This window comes from Numida meleagris, chromosome 4 (assembly GCF_002078875.1).
Source record: "Numida meleagris isolate 19003 breed g44 Domestic line chromosome 4, NumMel1.0, whole genome shotgun sequence".
Lineage (NCBI taxonomy): Eukaryota > Metazoa > Chordata > Aves > Galliformes > Numididae > Numida > Numida meleagris.
The window spans coordinates 78,161,819-78,180,951 of record NC_034412.1 but is presented as its reverse complement, the minus strand read 5'-3'; the positions used below and the strand labels follow the sequence as shown (position 1 = coordinate 78,180,951).

The window sequence follows — 19,133 nt, the reverse complement described above, 5'->3', positions numbered from 1 at the left end:
GTAACTGCCTCTTGACTTCTTCAGAGTATGCTACAAATGCATTTTAAAGCTATATGAAATTGTTATGATCTTCTTGTAGTGGAAAAGCTAAGTCATGGCCTGAAATGGTGATTGAGCACCTAGTGGGAAGGCAGGGCCAACCCAGGGGAGCTCAGGTGCATTGCATGTACCTGAGTGACTGGAAGGGGGTGCAGCCAGGATCCACTGTTCCCAGACCTCATTTAACGGTTGGCAGTGGTGATGAGCATATGTTGCTGGAGATCCCTACCTACATACCTGAGGCTTTCTAAAGGTAAGAATATTTTCTTCATTTGCTTCTGCAGCTGCTGCATTTGGGCTTGTCCTTGTTTGCTGCAGCCAAAGACTTTGCTACCCCACTTCTATTGCTATACTTTCCATCCTATTATAGCATTGCACTTCCTTTTAATTGCCCCAACCCTTAAATGATCCTGTGAGATGAAATAACCTTTAGAAGAGCTTTGTGTACTTAGGCTAAGGGATATTACTGTTTCATTATACTAGAGTATTTATGTTATTTTTTTATTTGTATTCTTCTATTATACTTTTGTGAAACAAGGTCTACACAAGGCCCTGGTGGGTGATGATCTCAGTCAGAAAGAGCTGCTAAAACAAAAGATACCTTGACAATGAGGGATAGAATTTATAGCAGAATGCACATACAAGTGTCCTGCTTCAGAAGATGTCTAAATTACTTTGACCTTCATTGTGTAGTTCCTGTGCTTGACTGAAGGTAACTTGGAAAAAAAAATATTTTTATCTAAGACTATTTTGTGCTTAGTGAGAAGCTGGAAATTGATTCTAACTTGACACATTTCTTCTCTGAAGTAATATAAAATCTTTGTCTAATAAATGTATATGGAAGCTTTGTGGCCCATCAGGGTACCATGACAATCCAGTGTATTGATTCTGCAGTGTTAAAAGGTGACATATTCGGTGTTAACGGGCCATCAAGGAATTGGGATTTGAACTGTACACAGAAAGAAGCACTGGCTTTCCTGTAACATGACAGGCTTTCTAAAGAAGTGGAAGTAATTGTAGTCTTACATAATTCCACATGTGTGAATTTTAAAGATACAGAAATTAGAATCTTAGAAAAAAAAATTTACCAAGTGAAAAAGTATTTACTGACTTCTTATAACCAAAAACATCCTGCAGATTGTTGTCTGTAAAAGCTCTTGGCATCCAAAACTTAAAATTAATTCAATGAGGGCTGCTCTGAAAGAAATGCCTAGTATTTTATGATGTTGGCCCATGATGTCAGAAGCAGTTGTTGGCGGTATGGGAGTAGAAGTTGAACCTGCCCACCAATATTCCATTACATTTTGTTGCCAAGCAATAAATGGCAGCAGTGGAGTAGTCTCACAAAGTGGCATCTGGCATGGAACTGTGGATGAAGCAGAAATGTGGAATTGAATTCCTCCATGTGGGAAAAAATTGCACACGCTGACATTCATTGATGCTTGCTGAACATTTATGGGGACCAAGCGCTGGATGCGAGCACAGTGAGGAGGTGGGTGGTACATTTCAACAGTGGCAACAGCCACCGTCAGAGGTGATGATGGGTTGCCTCTGCTGGTGCAGATTTTTACAAGTGTGGTATGAAGGCTGTTGTTCATTGCTAGTGAAAATGCATGGCTAATAGTGGTAACTATTTTGAAAAATAGTGTTTTGTAGCTCAGAATTTGCTCTATTGTTATTGTGCACTTTTTATCTGTTGCACTTTCTGTGGAAATAAATAGGGGGCATTACTTTGAGAGTGACATAGGTAAAAAAAAAATATTTTGTTTTATGCTTTTTTTTTCTGCAGAATGTAATCTAGGTAAAGGTCTTAATTTTTATTGTTCATTTCAGCATATGGGTTTTGTTTACATTTCACTTAATGTCTGTTCTCCTTCTTTCAACTTGTATGCTAAAGTGTGTATCCGTAAGCATAAAACTGCAGCAATTTGGTTTTACCTCACAGGTCATCAAATGATGGTGGGGGGGGGAGTATACTAACACTTGTGTAAGAGAGGGTTAGGAAAGATTATCTTAAGTTTTACTGTTCAAGTGAAGTGCTAGGTTTAATGATTTAATGATATGGAGTGGTTTATATTAAAACAACATTAACGTTTTTGTTTGGATTGTGTTGATTATGATTTCTGGGCAGAAAAATATCAACTTAGTCAAGAAAAAAAAAAAGTCTACTAATTCTAGCTGTTTGGAAACTAATGGGAGTGCCAGACTTATAGATTTATAGGAGTTTGGTGAGTTCCACTTTCAGATTTTAATATGTTCTTGCTGGTTTGTGTGCTTGAATGCAAGTAATCCTGCAAAGAAGTATAGAAGTAATTTTATATTATGTTTTGTCTGTTTTCTAACACTGTAAGTGTTTTGCTTAAATAGATTTGCTAGAAAGTGACAGCTCTGAAAAATTGGATACAGTGGCTGGTGGAAGTATTTTAGTTCCAGGCATTCTAAATAGTGTAAAAAGGAGAAAATGAAATATCACCGTGTTTTAAAGATGACAGTTTTGTCAAAGATTCTTTTTCAGTCTTCAACTTAAAACAAATTGAGTAAATCAAATATATTGAAGATGTACCTCTTAGTTTTTCTTTTTTTTTTTTTTTTCCTTTAAAAGCTCAAGGAAGAACACTGATTTGGTAAATGTAAGGCATTCTGTGAGGAGCTTAATTCTGAGTTAATTATCTCTAAACAATTTTGTATCTTAACAGGCTTTCATGAAACAGTTACATGAAAACCTAAATCTGATACTATGAGATGAAACTATTATATTTTCTCACAGTTGTGTTGGTGCTTAGAAGTTAAGCTATTATGTCTTTCAAATAATTTCAGTAATACAGAAATGATAATTAAGGAATAAAATCAGTTGATTATTTTGATCAGATCCAGTTTTCTAAACATTTGTCAATATTTCATTTGTCTCTTTCTTTTTAAATGAATAACAGTCTCAATCTATTTAGAAGGATGGTAGTAGATCCTTGCCTCTCTGTAAGATGCTCAAAACCTTCTAATGTAAGCCACAGATTTTTATTTTTTTTTTTTAAATATGCTTAGTGACCATGTATCTTTGAAACAACAGCTGGGTCTTGGAATAGAGAGGACAGTCCTCTTCTGTCTGAAATCGACAGATATTTTAATCTTTCTCACTGCTTTTTATATGTTGTGTTTAAAGACTTTACCACCTCTCATTTTCATGGGTTCCTGATTCTGTGGGTCAAGAACCAGGTGATGTACCCTGCTTGTTTAAATCCTGAATTTCAATGTACATCCTCGAAGATGCTTTTTCCCAAAGACCACCCTAGAAAATGGAGACTGAACTTACTGAATATGGTTCTTCCTTCTTGAGCAGATATAATCTCTGATGATAAAAATTGTTTTCTTCTTTATAACAATGCATTTACTGAAGTGTAGTATACTCAGGAAGGTTTATAACAGAGAAATAACTGATGATTAAGTTCTGTTGAGAGGGGCCTCAATGAGGGGGTGTTTGGTCACTGCAACAGGCTCCCCAGGGAAGTGGTCACGATACTGAGCTGCCAGAGTTCAGAAAGATCTCAGGACAAGCTCTCAGACACAAGGTTTGATTTCTGGATTGTCTTATGTGGAGCCAGGAATTGGACTCCTTGAGGGTCTCTTTTAGTTCAGGATATTTTATGATTCACCAAGTAAAAGCTACCTCAGTGTGGAACCTACAATTTGTACAGATATAGGCAAAACCAGGCTGGTGTTCCTTTCTTTGTCTTCTTGTCTCATACTCTGGAATGTATCGGTCTTATCCGATAATCTACTCTGAAAGGTTCTTCACTACTCCGTTGTACTAAAACCTGTCATAAATATTTGCCTTCCTTTCAGTCCCCTGTGCAGTACTCTGAAATGAATTGCTATTATTTTAAATTCAGCAGTCTCAAGCAGAAAATCTGCAACCTTAGATTTTCAAGTTCCTGCCTGATACACAGAGCAGGCAGAAGTATTTTCCTTCCTGCAAAGAATAAATTTTTTCATGAACCTAAACCGTGTTTATTTGTAATTCCTAAGGGAGTCAAAATTTTAGTAGTAAATACTTAATCTTTCTGATGAACAACATGAAAACTTTAAGGAAAATAAGTATTCAGAGTGTCTTTCATTTTCTTGGAGAAACTAAACCTTATCACAGTCTTGAAAGTAATGAGGAAACTTTTTTTAAAAAAAAAAAAAACAGGTAAGCTTACAACTCTACTGAGTCGTTACACTTTTTTTCCAAATATTTTGTGAATAAGCTTAGGGTTTTGCTGTTGTGCTTCTTAAATGGAAAGAAGAAATTGTCACCTTTTAAGTGAACCTTGATAGTCCTGGAATGACAACACTATGACTGAGCAGTTTCTGTGTATTTCTAGCAAGTTTCTGTCTAGTTTACAGAGCTAATATTTCTGTATTGTTTGCGTATAGAAGAATGGAGTGAAATCATGAAATGACATTTGGACTTCTTTTTCTTTGCAAACAATGCTTGCTGTCTGTGTTTCAGTATTTAATTACATTTGTGTTTGACAGCTAACTACAGAAAATGTATTTCACAATTATTTAGAAATTTCTCCACAAAATTTTCTTTTTGTAGATGTTCTGATTACCGGAGAACATCTCAAATTAGAAAGAATAACTACTCAAGGTATCAGAAAAAAAGGTTATACAAATTTTGAGATTAAATCAGCACTTGATATTTGAAGAAAGACAGACTATCATTTGTAGAATCTTATACTGTGGTGCAGAAAACTAATTATAATATATGTGAAGTATGCACCTGCTATTAATTTCTGAGGCATCCTTCCATTTGAAATAGAAAAACCTACAAATCTAGAATTGTCAACTGTCAACCTGATCTGGTATACTTGCCATTAATGCTAATCGTAAGCATATATGAGTCTCTAGAAACTTATTCTGAGATTGGAAAAAACATTTTTGTTGGTATTGTCGTCCATGTCCTGTCTGTCCATGCTCTCCTACCCCTGCTGAAGCTGTCTTACTGACAGATATTACAACTGATAACTGCTCTGGGTATGAGCAGTTGTGCAAAGGTAAAGTACATGATGTTTCTGTAACTTAAATTGATAATGTGTCTTCACTATATGCACACACTGCATGTTGGTTATTATCCAGTAAAGAAGAAATGGAGATAAACTTAAAACTGATTTTTGGTCGTAAAATAAGCATTTTTTTATTTCACTAAAAAAAAATCTTTTAAAACAATGTTCAAAACAGCGTATAGTATTCATTGTCTATGCCCATGTACAAAATCTGTGCATAAATTAATTGGTGTTGAGGAATTTATAGGATTAGTGCTTATCTAATACCTGTAAGCCTGTGAAATACACTATGTTTGGGTCATTAGATTGCAGTCCAATGTGAGATAATTTAGTTGGTTCAGAAATATGTAGGTTGCTCCAAAAGTAATGACTCCAATTTATTTCCATGGAAAGTGCAACAGAGCACAATAATACATTATTTCATAGAGCACTTTCTCAGCTACAGAACAATATTTTCCAACATTACCACCATTAGCTATATATTTTCACCAGTGATGAACAAGAGCCTGCATGCAGTACGTGTGAATATCTGCATGGCTGTCTGGAACAGGGCTTGTATTTCAAGTTGCTGTCAGCACTGCTGAAATGTACCACCCACCACCTCACTGTGCTCACATCCACTGCTTGGTATCCATAAATGTTAAGGAAGCATCAATAAATGTCAATAGGTGCAGTTGTTTTTCCGCATGAAGGAATTCAATTCCACACCTTTTCTTCATATACACTTCCATGCCAGATACAATTCTGTCAGACTGCTCCTCTGCTGCCATCTGTTGCATGGCAACAAAACGTAATGGAATATTGGTGGGAAGGTTCAACTTGTACTCCCATACAACCAACATCCACCTCCAATGTCAATGGCCAGCATAGTGAAATAATAGGCATTACTTTCAGAGCAGCCCTCATATTTGAATGTGACTTTCACTGTACTCCAATGATCAGCTCCTTTAAGATCTGTGTGATGCATGTATCATAGCAATTATTTGTAGTGTGTAAAATCTTTATGATAGTTTGGCAGACTTCAATTAAACTGACCAACACTGTGCTCATAAGACGCTATGAAATAAGCTCTTATTTGTTAGAAAACACTGTACTGCTCACTTATGAAGGACAAAAGTTGTAACTTGTTTAGAAGTATGGAATTTATAATTCATTGGAAGAGAAATGAAACATTCAAAAAATCTCATTTTGAACTTAATTTTATGAACATGAACAGCTGACAATTCAAACAAGTTTGTGCTTTCGGTAATAATATAGTAATAATAATAGTATTTTGCTAATGCATAATATAATAAAGAAGGACTGCTAGCTATATTTCTTATAAATTTTGCTGATCTTTATGATGCTTTCATAACTTAATGATGCATCGTATCATGCATGAAAAGCATCTTATGATGCTTTTCATAACTTAATCTACCTGGACTTTAGTAGAGCCTTTGACACTGTCCTCCGCAGCATCCTTGTGGAGAAGCTGGCTGCCCATGGATGGCAGGGCCCAGAGAGTTGTGGTCAGTGGAGTTAAATCCAGTTGGCAGCCAGTCACGGGCAGTGTCCCTCAGGGATTGGTACTGGGGCCTCTTCTATTCAACATCTTTATCCGTGATCTTGATGAGGGGATTGAGTGCACCCTCAGTAAGTTTGCAGACGACACCAAGTTGGGAGGGAGTGCTGATCTGCCAGAGGGTAGAAAAGCTTTACAGAGGGACCTGGATAGACTGGAACAATAAGCCAAGGTAAACTATATGAGTTTCAATAGGGCCAAGTGTTGGGTCCTGCATTTTGGTCACAACAACCCCAGGCAACCCTACAGGCTTGGGGAGGAGTGGCTGGAAAGCTGCCTGACAGAAAGGGACCTTGGTGTGCTGATGAGCAGTTGGCTGAATATGAGCCAGTACTGTGCCCAGGTGGCCAAGAAGGCCAATGGCATCCTGGCTTGTATCAGGAATGGTGTGGTGAGCAGGACTAGGGAAGTAATCCTGCCCCTGTACTCGGCATTGGTGAGGCCTCACCTCAAGTACTACGTTCAGTTTTGGGCACCTCAGTACAGAGAGGACATGGAGGTGCTGGAGCAGGTCCGAAGAAGAGCAACAAGGCTGGTGAAGGGCTTGGAGAATATGCCCTATGAGGAGAGACTAAAGGAACTGGGGCTGTTAAGTCTGGGGAAGAGGAGACTGAGGGGGGACCTTATTGCTCTCTTCTCACAGGCCTTATGAGGAGCGGCTGAGGGAGCTGGGATTGTTCAGTCTGGAGAAGAGGAGGCTCAGGGGAGACCTCATCGCTCTCTATAACTACCTGAAGGGAGGTTGTAGTGAGCTGGGGGTCAGCCTCTTCTCTCTTGTAACTAGTGACAGGATGAGGGGGAATGGCTTCAAGTTGCGCCAGGGGAGATTTAGGCTGGACATTAGGAAATACTACTTTTCTGAAAGAGTGGTCAGACGCTGGAACAGGCTGCCCAGGGAAGTGGTTGAGTCGCCGTCCCTGGAGGTGTTCGAGAAACGTTTAGATATAGCGTTGAGAGACCTGGTTTAGTGGGGTTATGTTGGTGGTAGGTGGATGGTTGGACTGGGTGATCTTGTAGGTCTTTTCCAACCTAGCTAATTCTATGATTCTATGATTCTATGAAATACCTGAAAAGAGATTGCAGTGAGAGTGGGGTTGGTCTCTTCTCCCTGGTGACAGGTGACAGGACAAGGGGAAATGGCCTCAAGTTGTTCCAGGGGAGGTTTAGGTTGGATATCAGGAAAAACTTCTTTCCAGAAAGGGTTGTTAAGCACTGGAACAGGCTCCCCAGGGAGGTGGTTGAGTCCCCATCCCTGAATGTGTTTAAAAACCGTTTGGATGTGGTGCTCAGGGACATGATTTAGCAGTGGGTTGTTAGAGTTAGGGTAGTATGGTTAGATTGTGGTTGGACTTGATGATTTTGAAGGTATTTTCCAACCTGAGCAATTCTATGATTAATTGAATATTCAGATTAATGTATGGGGTAACAGAACTAAGAAACATGACAAACCTTTTGATTACAGCTTGGATGTACATGGGGAGAGGAATTCAGTAATCCTAGTGTCAGTTTTTGTCTTCTGAACAGCTGCCTTTGAATACTGTCATTTTATGAGTCTATATTTTATATCCATGTTTTTTGTGATCTGTTCAAATAGTGGTTTCAACCTACGCATGTATAAAAAAGTACAGCCTGTCCCTTCTCTTAAACACTGGCATTTCTTATCAAATCAGCAATAGATCAGTAGCAGTGCTTAGCTTTGCCTTTTGGTGTATTTTCTTCGTGATCTTGATCTTGTTTTTTTTCTTTCCTTTTTTTTTTTACTGCAACATTTATTTATTTATTTTTTTGCCTCGTATATTTTTCTCTCCCTTTCATAACATTTTTGTTTAGTTTTGGCCTTTCTGTGTGGCTCTACCTTTGGAGCCCTACTGTGCCTTTGGCATAATCCTTTTTGCTGCCTGCTGGCTGCAGTTTTATCCACCGGGAAGCAGCAGGTCTCCTGCTGCTCCAACAGAATTCCTGCTCCATGCAACATTATTACATTTATTCTCCAGTCAATCTCTTGCTTTCCTTCTGAAGTAAGGGCAAGAGAAGCCCCTGAAGCCCTCTCTACCCCAGAAGGGTCTATATTGAACAGGGATTACTGGCCCAGTGTCTCCAAATGGCTGAAGCATCAAGTAGTCTGTAAAGTCTGTTGTGCCCATGAGATGAAACATAGTATTTCATATTGCAGAGTAAATAATAAATGTATTATCTTACTATTTCTGCCAGATCAGATCAGGCTATTTTAAATATATCTGTTAAGCATTTAATTCTATGAATAATGCTTCTCTCAAGTTACTTCTCTAGAAGTCTTCTTTGGGCTTGTATGTTCAAATGAAGACCTTAACAAGCAACAATTTATAATCTGCTTGGATCAGTGGCTATCAGTTAAATTAAACAGTAAATTAAAAAATTCTCTTTAAAATGAAACAAAAGTTGTTAATACCATTAAAAATAAAACTGAATTTTAAAATATATGTATTTGTCATTCACCTCAGTTTTTGCATACATTAGACATAAATATTAAAAAGAAATTTGTTTCCATTCTGTCATGGTGAGTACCATATAATGGCTGGCGAAGTTATAAAAAAGTGTAATACTGCCTGAAGTGGCAAAGTATCACTAGCAGAGAACATAGATATTTTGCTTTTAAGCAGATTAACACTGGGATTTGGAAAATTTATATTCCGTGTTCAGCGTATGTAGTTTATTCTCTTCAGCATTGGCTGTTGGTAGTAGGTATAGGCAGTCATTTCTGTGTCACTGACAGGTAGGAGAAAGGCAGGGAATTTGAAATGGAGACGCTTCTCATACATATATTTTTGAGATATTGTATCTCTAAATTATACTTTTGTTAGAAGCTCAGCTACAGAGGTATTAATTTTGTGTACGGACAAGACATGGGAAAGTTCTGTTGTTTGTTTTTCTCATGGAATAAAATAGGTAATCAAGAATATTACAAAGAATGAGAAAAGAGGGGAGAAGGGAAGATTCAGATAAACAAAAAGTACAATGTGGAGATGAGGTCAGTATAGGGGGAAAAAGGACTGATAAATAACATCTAAAATAGGCATTAGAGGGATGATAAAAAATTTTTATTTAGCTGTATTAACCAAATCAAGAAAAAACAAGTTGGACAATTATTTCATTTAGAGGTGAAAGATAAGGTAGATGTGATAAAGAAATGAAATTAATTCTTAGCCTTAGTTTTAAGCAAAGGTCATAATGTTATATTTTTAGAGGCAAAAGCTGGAAGTTGGTCTGAGATAGGAACAGCACTTGGAGTCTGATATATGTAAGTCAAGGAGGAACAGATAAAAATCAACTGAGTGATACAGAAAAAGGCATTCCAGGTCTTGTAAATAAACCTGTTAGGGCAAGCATGGTGATGTTTTCTTGGAGAACAGCAAATACTCTATATTTAAGTAGTGGGGAAGATGAAGAAGAAAGGATGAAGGTTTTATGGAAAAAGTCAAGATACAGACGTAAAGGGGAAAAAAGATTGGCTAAAATGGAAATTGAAAATGACTTTACTGAAGGGGGTTTGTGCAAGCCAATCTCATACCATCCTTTGAAAAGATAACTAGTTTGCTAGATAAAGAAGATTTAGTCATCTCTTCTCCTTAGACTTCAGCAAGCAGTTGATACTTTGCCACCTGGGAAATTACTTGTTCATCCAAGGAAGATGGGAATTACTGAAAGAATCAGAAAATGTGTGAGAAATTCACTGAAATGAGATGACAATAGGTGTTGTTGCAAAGGTAAACATTATAAAAATAAGGAAAGTTACTTGTTCAAGTCAAATGTCAATTTTAAGAATGATTTTGCTTTATATTTTCACCTTGGTGCAGAGGATGCAAGTGTAATAATGAAAAATGATTATGAAAGATATAATAATCATGAGTTTGGGGGAGAATTAGACTATAGTAGATGAATAACTGGAAAAAGTACTTTTTTATGAAAATAAGTCAAAGTACAATATCAAGAGCAATACTATAACTCATAAATTCGTTTAGGATCTCATGAGCTGGAGCAGCAGCCAATTAGACACAGTTATTACGGGCACCGGTGTGACATAGGCAAATTTGCTTCTACAACACTAAGACAGCATCAAGATATGTACTGCTGTAAGAGACTACTTGTGTCATTTGGGGAGGAATTCATGGGACTTCATCTGAAAGACTGTTATATTATTTTGGTCAGACATTCAGAAAGAAATAAGCTAACACTCTTGAGATTCAGAAAGAGCTCTTTAGTAAGTATGGAATGTAGAGTTAGCTGTGCAAGAAATGTCTGAAAGGGTTTTGCTCATTCAGATTTAAGGCTCTGAGAGACATGTTGTGGCAGGTTAAAATTGGATGACAGAAGTTGTTACTATCCTCAAGGCATAAATACCTGAACCTTCTTTGAATCACTGTGTTAACCACTGCCTGCTATATTAGGGTAAATCAAAGCTGGAATTTTTTTAGTTTAATGCACCTAGGTGAAGAATACTGTAACAGAACATGAGTTCATTCATGATCATACGGAATAGCCCTGCCCTGAAGGGTAGGGTGTCAGAAGGGTGGAGCAGATGATTGAAGGTGGTACCTACTCCTGTCATCTGGTTTTAAGCCACTGCTACACAAACCTCAGAGCCTTTGGAAAATAACTAGTGAGAAGAGATTTCATTGCTCTTCATAAATTTAATGCTAGCAAAAAAATATTGAAAAGCTGTACTGATATAATAGCAATCAATACAACACAAATATATTGTCTCCAGAGAGTGGTGGTGAATGGAATTAAATCCAGCTGGTGACCGGTCATGAGTGGTGTTCCCCAGGGGTCGGTGCTGGGGCCTGTCCTCTTCAATATCTTTATTGATGAGCTGGATGAGGGCATTGAGAGCATCCTCAATAAGTTTGCAGATGACACAAGCTGGCAGGAAGTGTCGATCTGCCTGGGGGCAGAGAGGCCCTACAGAGAGATCTGGACAGGCTGGATCTCTGGGCTGAAGCCAGTGGGATGAGGTTCAACAAGACCAAGTGCTGGGTCTGCACTTTGGCCGCAACAACCCCAGGCAACGCTACAGGCTTGGGGCAGAGTGGCTGGAAAGTTGTATGGAGGAAACGGACCTGGGGCTATTAGTCGACGCTCGGCTGAGCATGAGCCAGCAGTGTGCCCAGGTGGCCAAGAAGGCCAGTGGCATCCTGGCTTGTATCAGAAATAGTGTTGCCAGTAGGAGTAGGGAAGTCATTGTCCCTCTGTACTCAGCCCTAGTGAGGCCCCACCTCGATTACTATGTCCAGTTTTGGGCCCCTCACTGCAAGAAAGACATTGAGGCCCTGGAGCGTGTTCCGAGGAGGGCGACCAAGCTGGTGAGGGGTCTGGAGCACAGGCCTTATGAGGAGCAGCTGTGGAAGCTGGGATTCTTCAGTCTGGAGAAGAGAAGACTGAGGGGTAACCTTATTGCTCTCTATAACTGCCTGAAGGGAGGTTGTAGTGAGCTGGGGGTCGGCCTCTTCTCTCTTGTAACTAGTGACAAGATGAGGGGAGAATGGTCTCAAGTTGTGCCAGGGGAGATTTAGGCTGGACATTAGGAAATACTACTTTTCTGAAAGAGTGGTCAGGCACTGGAATGGGCTGCCCAGGGAGGTGGTTGATTCACTGTCCCTGGAGGTGTTCGAGAAATGTTTAGATGTGTTGGGTTGAGAGACATGGTTTAGTGGGGTTATGTTGGTGGTAGGTGGATGGTTGGACTGGATGATCTTGTAGGTCTTTTCCAACCTAGCTGATTCTATGATTCTGTATACATTCAGGCTAGAAAATTGGAAAGAAAAAAATGAATTCAACCCACTGGAGGTATGAAGTGATGTAAAAATATTGTATTTTCCTTCTAGTATGTCCTTGTACTCCTGGGAAAAGGAGAAAAGAAAGCAACAAAAAACTGTGTTCTAGGCTATTCGTGCTTCTATTTTTTACTTCTGGTTTAAGCTATTAGAAGCATTATCTACACCAAGATTAAGTTATGTTCTGTAAGCTGTTTAAAGAGCAGCCCAAACCTCTCAGCGTGCAATTTGAAGTATCAGAGGCATCAAAGGGTATCAGTACTTGCTGTTCTGTTTTTCTGTAAGCCAGTTTCGTTTCTTGACATGACAGAATTACTGAGTTTTCAAGTAATTCCAGAATGCTGCTGTATTATGTTTGTAAAAAATATACATATATTTACCATATTATTTATTAATTTATTATTATAATACAATCTTCTTACAAGATTGTATTAATGGATTTGTTTAGTAGGTTAAGGTGTCAGAATTTTAATATTTTATGGAAGTAATATCGTAGAATGGCTTGGGTTGGAAGGGATCCCAAGGATCATCAGGTTCCAACCCTCCTGCCACATGGACGGCCACCAACCTCCATATCTGGTACTAGACCAGGTTTCCCAGACAGGGCCCAGTCCAATCGGGTCTTGAACACCTCCAGGGATGGAGCATTCACAACTCTCTCTGGGCATGTACAAATCCTATAGCAGTTTACGTTATTGAGACTTTCTGGATACCTTCAAAAATACGAGCAAGTTATAATTCCAGGAATCACGTGGTGTAGTCAATAGCCTTTAAACATGCAGTATTTTTAATTACAATTACATGGAAGAAGTCAGCAGTAGCTGCAGTGATGTTGCAAAGCTAGAGCCAGTTCTGACAGGAAGCAGTAAAGAACGTACTCAATTGTGCTGAAGTTGAGTTAAATAATAATACAGTAGTGTTAAATAATAGCCAAGTGTCTTAGCCTTTTAAGTCATTTTCTTTAACATTTTTTCTTTTAACTTTCATCATCAGGAGAATTAATGGATTTTCTTACTTTCTTTTAGTCACTAGGGTCTGTAATAGATATAAACTAAAAGCTATGCATCTCTTTGTGGTCTGAGGTAGCAATCTCATTCATTTGTTATTCAGAAAATCTTTTTATCAGTTTGTTTGTATGTTTTGTTAAGTGTCTTTTTACCCTGTATATGGCCTTCAGTGATTCAGCAAATTTGGAACAAATAATAAAGCAAATAAATATGTTAAATATATTATTTTTTTATTTAGTAATTACTTTTCTTTTGTTTAAGTGTAAGAGAATTAGAGTTCCAGCCCAGATTTGTATTCTTTGTCAACATGTATATTCTAAGGAAATTTACTAAATATATTTCTTGTAGTTCCCCATATCCTATTTTACTTTCTGTCACAAGCTGAAAATGAAGCTGTGCGTGTAAAGAAGTTTAAAAATAGGTTAGAAACATATTGTGAAATATAATAGGAAATCCATCAAGATGTATTTTTATCTGGTATTTGCCATAGTGGACAAAACTGAAAAATACAATGTGCTCATTTAAAACACGTTGAATGTTGCAGAAACTTGTAATTTCTTACATTTTTAGTAATACATACACAGTGATTGTACTACAATCATAGTGTATTTGTAGACTCATTCAATGCTAAATGAATGAGTGACAAAAAAAGTTAATAGTAAAAGTTGCTTGTGGAAGTTAACAACTGAGGTTCTAGCAGTTTGTGATGACTGTAAACTATATGTTGCACTCCATACTCTGTTAAAGCGTGGCCTCCTACTTATTTAATAAAAAAATAATTACGATAGCAAATATATATCAGTAATGGTAAAAGTTCACTTTTGAATGGCAACATATGCAAGTCAAGGAGAAAGAAGAAAGATATAAATACTTACGAATAAATTTGGATAGGATATTAATGAGTGAATTTCAAATACTACACAGACAAGAAAATTATAAGCTATCAAGGAAATACATGAGATTATGCCTATGAAGAACAGAAACTAGATGCAGAATTTAAGAATTTTTCATATGAATTTGAACAATTGTTGAGGCACTCAGTATCACGGAATTACAGAATCAAAGAATCACAGAATCTTAGGGATTGGAAGGGACCACTGGCGATCATCTAATCCAACCTTGCTAAGGAAGGCTCATTAGAGTAGGTTACACAGGAAAGTCTCCAGGCAGGTTTTGAATATTTCCAGAGAAGGAGACTCCACAATCTCTCTGCGCAGCCTGTTGCAGTGCTCTCAAAGTCAAGATTTTCTTCATGTTCATATGGAACTTCCTGTGTTCCAATTCGTGTTCATTGCCCTTTGTTCTGTCTCTGGATGCCACTGAAAAGCGCATGGTCCATCCGCTTGATTCCTAGGCTTTAGATTTTTATAAGCATTGATAAGATCCCCTCCCTTAGTGTTCTCTTCTTTAGGCTGAACAGTCCCAGGTCTCTCAGCCTTTACTCCTCACAAAGGTGATGCTCCAAGTCCCTTATCTTTGTAGCTGAACTCTTAACAGTAGCTCTCTGCCTTTCTTGAACTGAGGAGTTCAGAACTGGATACAGTACCCCAGATGATGTTTTATCTCCTTCGCAGGGATAGAGGTGAGGCTGAGTGGTCTGTAGTTTCCTGACTCCTCCTCCTTGCTCTTCTTGAAGACTGGAGTGACATTGTCTTTCCTTCAGTCCTCAAGCAGCTCTTCCATGCTCCATGACCTCTCAAAGATGACAGAGAGTGGCTTGGCATCACTTCTGTCAGCTCCCTCAACACTCTTGGGTGCATCCCATTGGGGCCCATGGACTTGTGTGTGTTGAGTTTTCCTGGATGATCTCTGACCAGATCCTCCTCAACCAGGATGAATTCTTCAATTCCCCAGACTATCTCTCTTATCTTCAGGGTCTGGGATTCCTGAGAGGCAGTCTTAGTAGTAAAGATTGAAGCAAAGAAAACATTCTGTAACTCTACTTTCTCAATATCCTCTGTTACTAGGGCACTCACCTCTTTCAGCAGCAGGCCCTAGCCTTCCTTTTGCTTACTTAAAGAAGTCTTTCTTGTTGTCCTTGACCTTCCTTGCAGTTTTAATTCCACATGGGCCTTAGACTTCCTTTTTGCATCCCTACGTGGCCTGACAGTGTTCCTATATTCCTCCCAAGTGGACAGAACCTCTTTCAAGATTCTGTGGACTTTCTTCCTCCATTGGAGATTTCCATGAATTCCTTTCTTATCCTTATGGTCCTCTTGCCACCTTTGCTTGATTTTTTTACTCTTGGAGATGTACTGATCTTGAGCTTAGAAGAAGTGGTGCTTCAATGTCAACCAACTCTCTTGGGCCCCCTTCCGATGCTCTAACCCATGAAATATCTCCAAGTAGGTCCTTGAAGAGGACAAGTTGGCTCTCCTGCAGTCCAGGGTTAGGATAGATAGATGGATAGATAGACTGACAGAGACAAACAGATATATTTCTGTACTTTTTTTTGGCCTATCATTTTTGCTGTTTAGGCAAGCTAAGATATCTTAGAGAGACAAAAAGATTTGTGTATAATTGGATTGATGATGATGAAGAATTTTACTGAGGCGTAAATATATTTCCTCTGCAACCAAAGCAGAATGTTCTGCTTACTTGTCCCAGATGGCTTCCTGTAAGAAGATCATATTTAGATTGGTGAACAGACGTTACTTATTTGAGGACATTTGGGAGTCTTTTGTGGATTATGTTCATAGAGTAAAAGCTGCTTTGCAGAGATCCTTGACATTGCTTTTCTACACTTGTGTAAATTGGTTTTAACTTTGTGTGTAATAGATTAAGTGATTCATTATAATGTTTGAAAATAAGGAATTCACAGTAAGTGATGTGAAAGAAATATGGATTATTAATATAAAAACAATAGAAAAGTGGAAAAGACTGGTGAATGCCAAAGAAATGTATTATGTAACTACCAAACATAAGGTTAGTGCTTATTGTGTGGAAGATTTGTTTCTGAGTATTATTTTAAGAGACATCTTAGACGAATATATTGGACAGAAAGCTCACTGTTTATCATTAGATGTGCATTTTATGTCTCTTTTCCTTGATAAACTTACTGGTAACAGTAGCGCAAAAAATACGCACAACTTCCCTTATTCTCCAGTTTCTTTTTTTTGTCCCCCTTATACAGTAATAGTTGATATCTGGCATTTTTGCTAATTTACATTTTCACACAGTTGTCATTTTATATTGTATACTACCCTGTAAATCGTGATCTCTCCCACTTTTTTTTTTTGCAGAGAGGAGGGAGGGTGTTGGGAGTACAGGGTGAAGTATGGGAAAGAAGATATTTTGCCTATTTATTATTTTCTTACAAAATTCATGTTCTTTTTTCTTTCAATTACCTAATGGTTTTAATGACTTACTGTGCTACTTATATGGAGAAGAAGTTATGTTTATCACTGACATCTGAAACATCTACATTGCTTTAATCTGTCCACAGCAGCTAGTAAGAAGCTAGTAAGTAAGAAAAGGAAGAAAGAAAATCTTTCTTCAGTTTCTTTACTCTGTGATCTAAAACCATTCTGTTCTTGGACATAGTTCAGTTACTTCCTTTAATGTTTGTTAATCAATATGTAGTTCTTTTCTAATTGTCTTCACTGCCAAACATTATTTTATGGAATATATATAAATACGTATAGGACATTAAAGAAAGAATTGGAATATTTTTACTCACTTACAAAATCTATAATACAGGAATGCGTTAGCCAAACCCTACTCACATCCTGGTAAGCAGACATATATTTTTGTATTTTTTGTAGGTGGATACAGTACAGACTACGCAGCACCCTGACCACATTGAGGAATCATGTAAAATGAATGTATGTGCTCGTAAGTGAATTATTTATGAAATGAAACTCCAACTCTAAGGAATGTTGGATCACAAAATAGAAGAAAACTCTTTATTCTTATATTAAGAAATCGATTCCCAGGGGGCAGGGTTACTGCAAAACAAAGTGGACCTCAAAAACAAAGCTATTAAATAAACAAACAAACATATAAGAAATAATTAAAACAAAGGGGAAAAAAAAGAGCAGAACACAACTGAAAGCAAGAGGTACAAGCAGTGTGTATCAGAAAGACTTGGTAAGCAGAAATGATCATAAGTGAAGGAACAGGACCAAAATACTATCTAATTTAAGAGTACAAGTAGGATGTAAAAAAATTCACAGTTTTCTGCTTTGTTTCATATTTGAAAGGACTGAAATTTGATTAGATGATTATTTCAGTTAGTAACTGAATACTACTGGTAGATGAATGTGAACAAGATTGAATTTTCAGCATTTAAATCAAGGAAGTATTTGTGAGTTGCTGAAAAAATAAACAATCTTGATAATATACTAGATAAAGAAAATATATCATACCTCGGAAATGGATTTTTGGAAAATCATAGTTCTATCATTTAAAAAACTTTGTGCTGCTTGGAGACAGAGTGGAGATGAGAAATTAGAAGTGTTCTTAGATCTTTCAGATTTTGCTGCAAATACAGTTCCACGAGGAAATTGAAGTATATGCTGAGAAGAAACCAAAACAAGTCAACTGACTATACCGGTGAATAGGGAAATTAACACTAACCTTCATGTATGTATATACAGGCGCATACAATTTGGTTGTTAAACAAAAGGATTGCACAATTGCCAATATCAAAACCACATGTAGAGAAAACCTCTTAAATTCTGCAGTTGCTGTTAGGATATATGTACCATGTAAAGAGAAAAGCTATACTTGAACTCTAATTTTATAAAAGTTATAAATATATATATATATATATATAGGGATATTACACCATATATTAGCTAATGATTTAGAGAGAGAGGTGAGGCTGGCTATTTTCTCCTAAGTAATTATTTCATTCATGTCATTCTTATAATAAGTAATAAAAGAGTGCATTTTAAGTGCAAAAAATTTTTGAACAGTTTTTTTCTTTTCTAAAGAGTAAAGCCTAACTTTAATCTATTCATATTTCTGGGATATATAAACCTGGTATAAATGTATGAGGAAACTATTATATATATTTGAAATAAAAGTGTATGTTATCACTGTCCTTCCTTCTTAATATGGCTTTTCAACTATTTTAACAACAATGCTGAAAAACACTTTTTCTTTCCTGATCGTTATGCATTTATGTCTGAATTACATTGCCCTTTGTGTTTGTCTTCAAAACCGGTAGTCTGCCCCTTCTTTTTTCCACTTGTGATAATTAGTTCCACGTGGAAGAATTTGTGATACGATAGAACCTTTGATCTCTTTATTGTACTGAGATATAAACTTTAAAGTGCTACTATGCTGATTTTGTTTTCTGTAAGCAAAATCAATGAGTAAAATCAAAATAAGAAATCAATTATTTCATTTTTTTTTTTAACACACTGAGACTTTCTACATGAAATTTTCTTATTTAACCTTGACTCCTAGTTTGGTACTCACTGATATGAAAACGCATTTAGATCTTCAGTAATTCTGCATAAAAGAGACCCATAAACATTAATAAAATACAAAGAGAAAAGAAATAAAAATTGAAACATACAGGAATAGAAAGGAAAAAGATGTAAAATGAAATCAAAAAAAGGATCATTCTTAGCTGGGGGGATGCGTTATTTTGGACTAACAAAGAATCCGTAAAAACTAACACCAACAACTTTGTCAAAATGATAATCATACAGATTGTTTCCTT

At 37.2% G+C, this 19,133-nt stretch overlaps 1 protein-coding gene across 1 annotated transcript in view; it reads left to right on the top strand.

Annotated features, from left to right (window-relative positions):
• The window catches only part of PCDH7 (protocadherin 7), a 275,037-nt gene that overhangs the window by 40,074 nt on the left and 215,830 nt on the right, over nt 1-19,133 (top strand). The window contains exon 4 of the mRNA XM_021395508.1: nt 17,224-17,283. Within this exon, the coding sequence (XP_021251183.1) occupies nt 17,224-17,283 (60 nt within the window). The remainder of the gene's footprint in view (nt 1-17,223; nt 17,284-19,133) is intronic.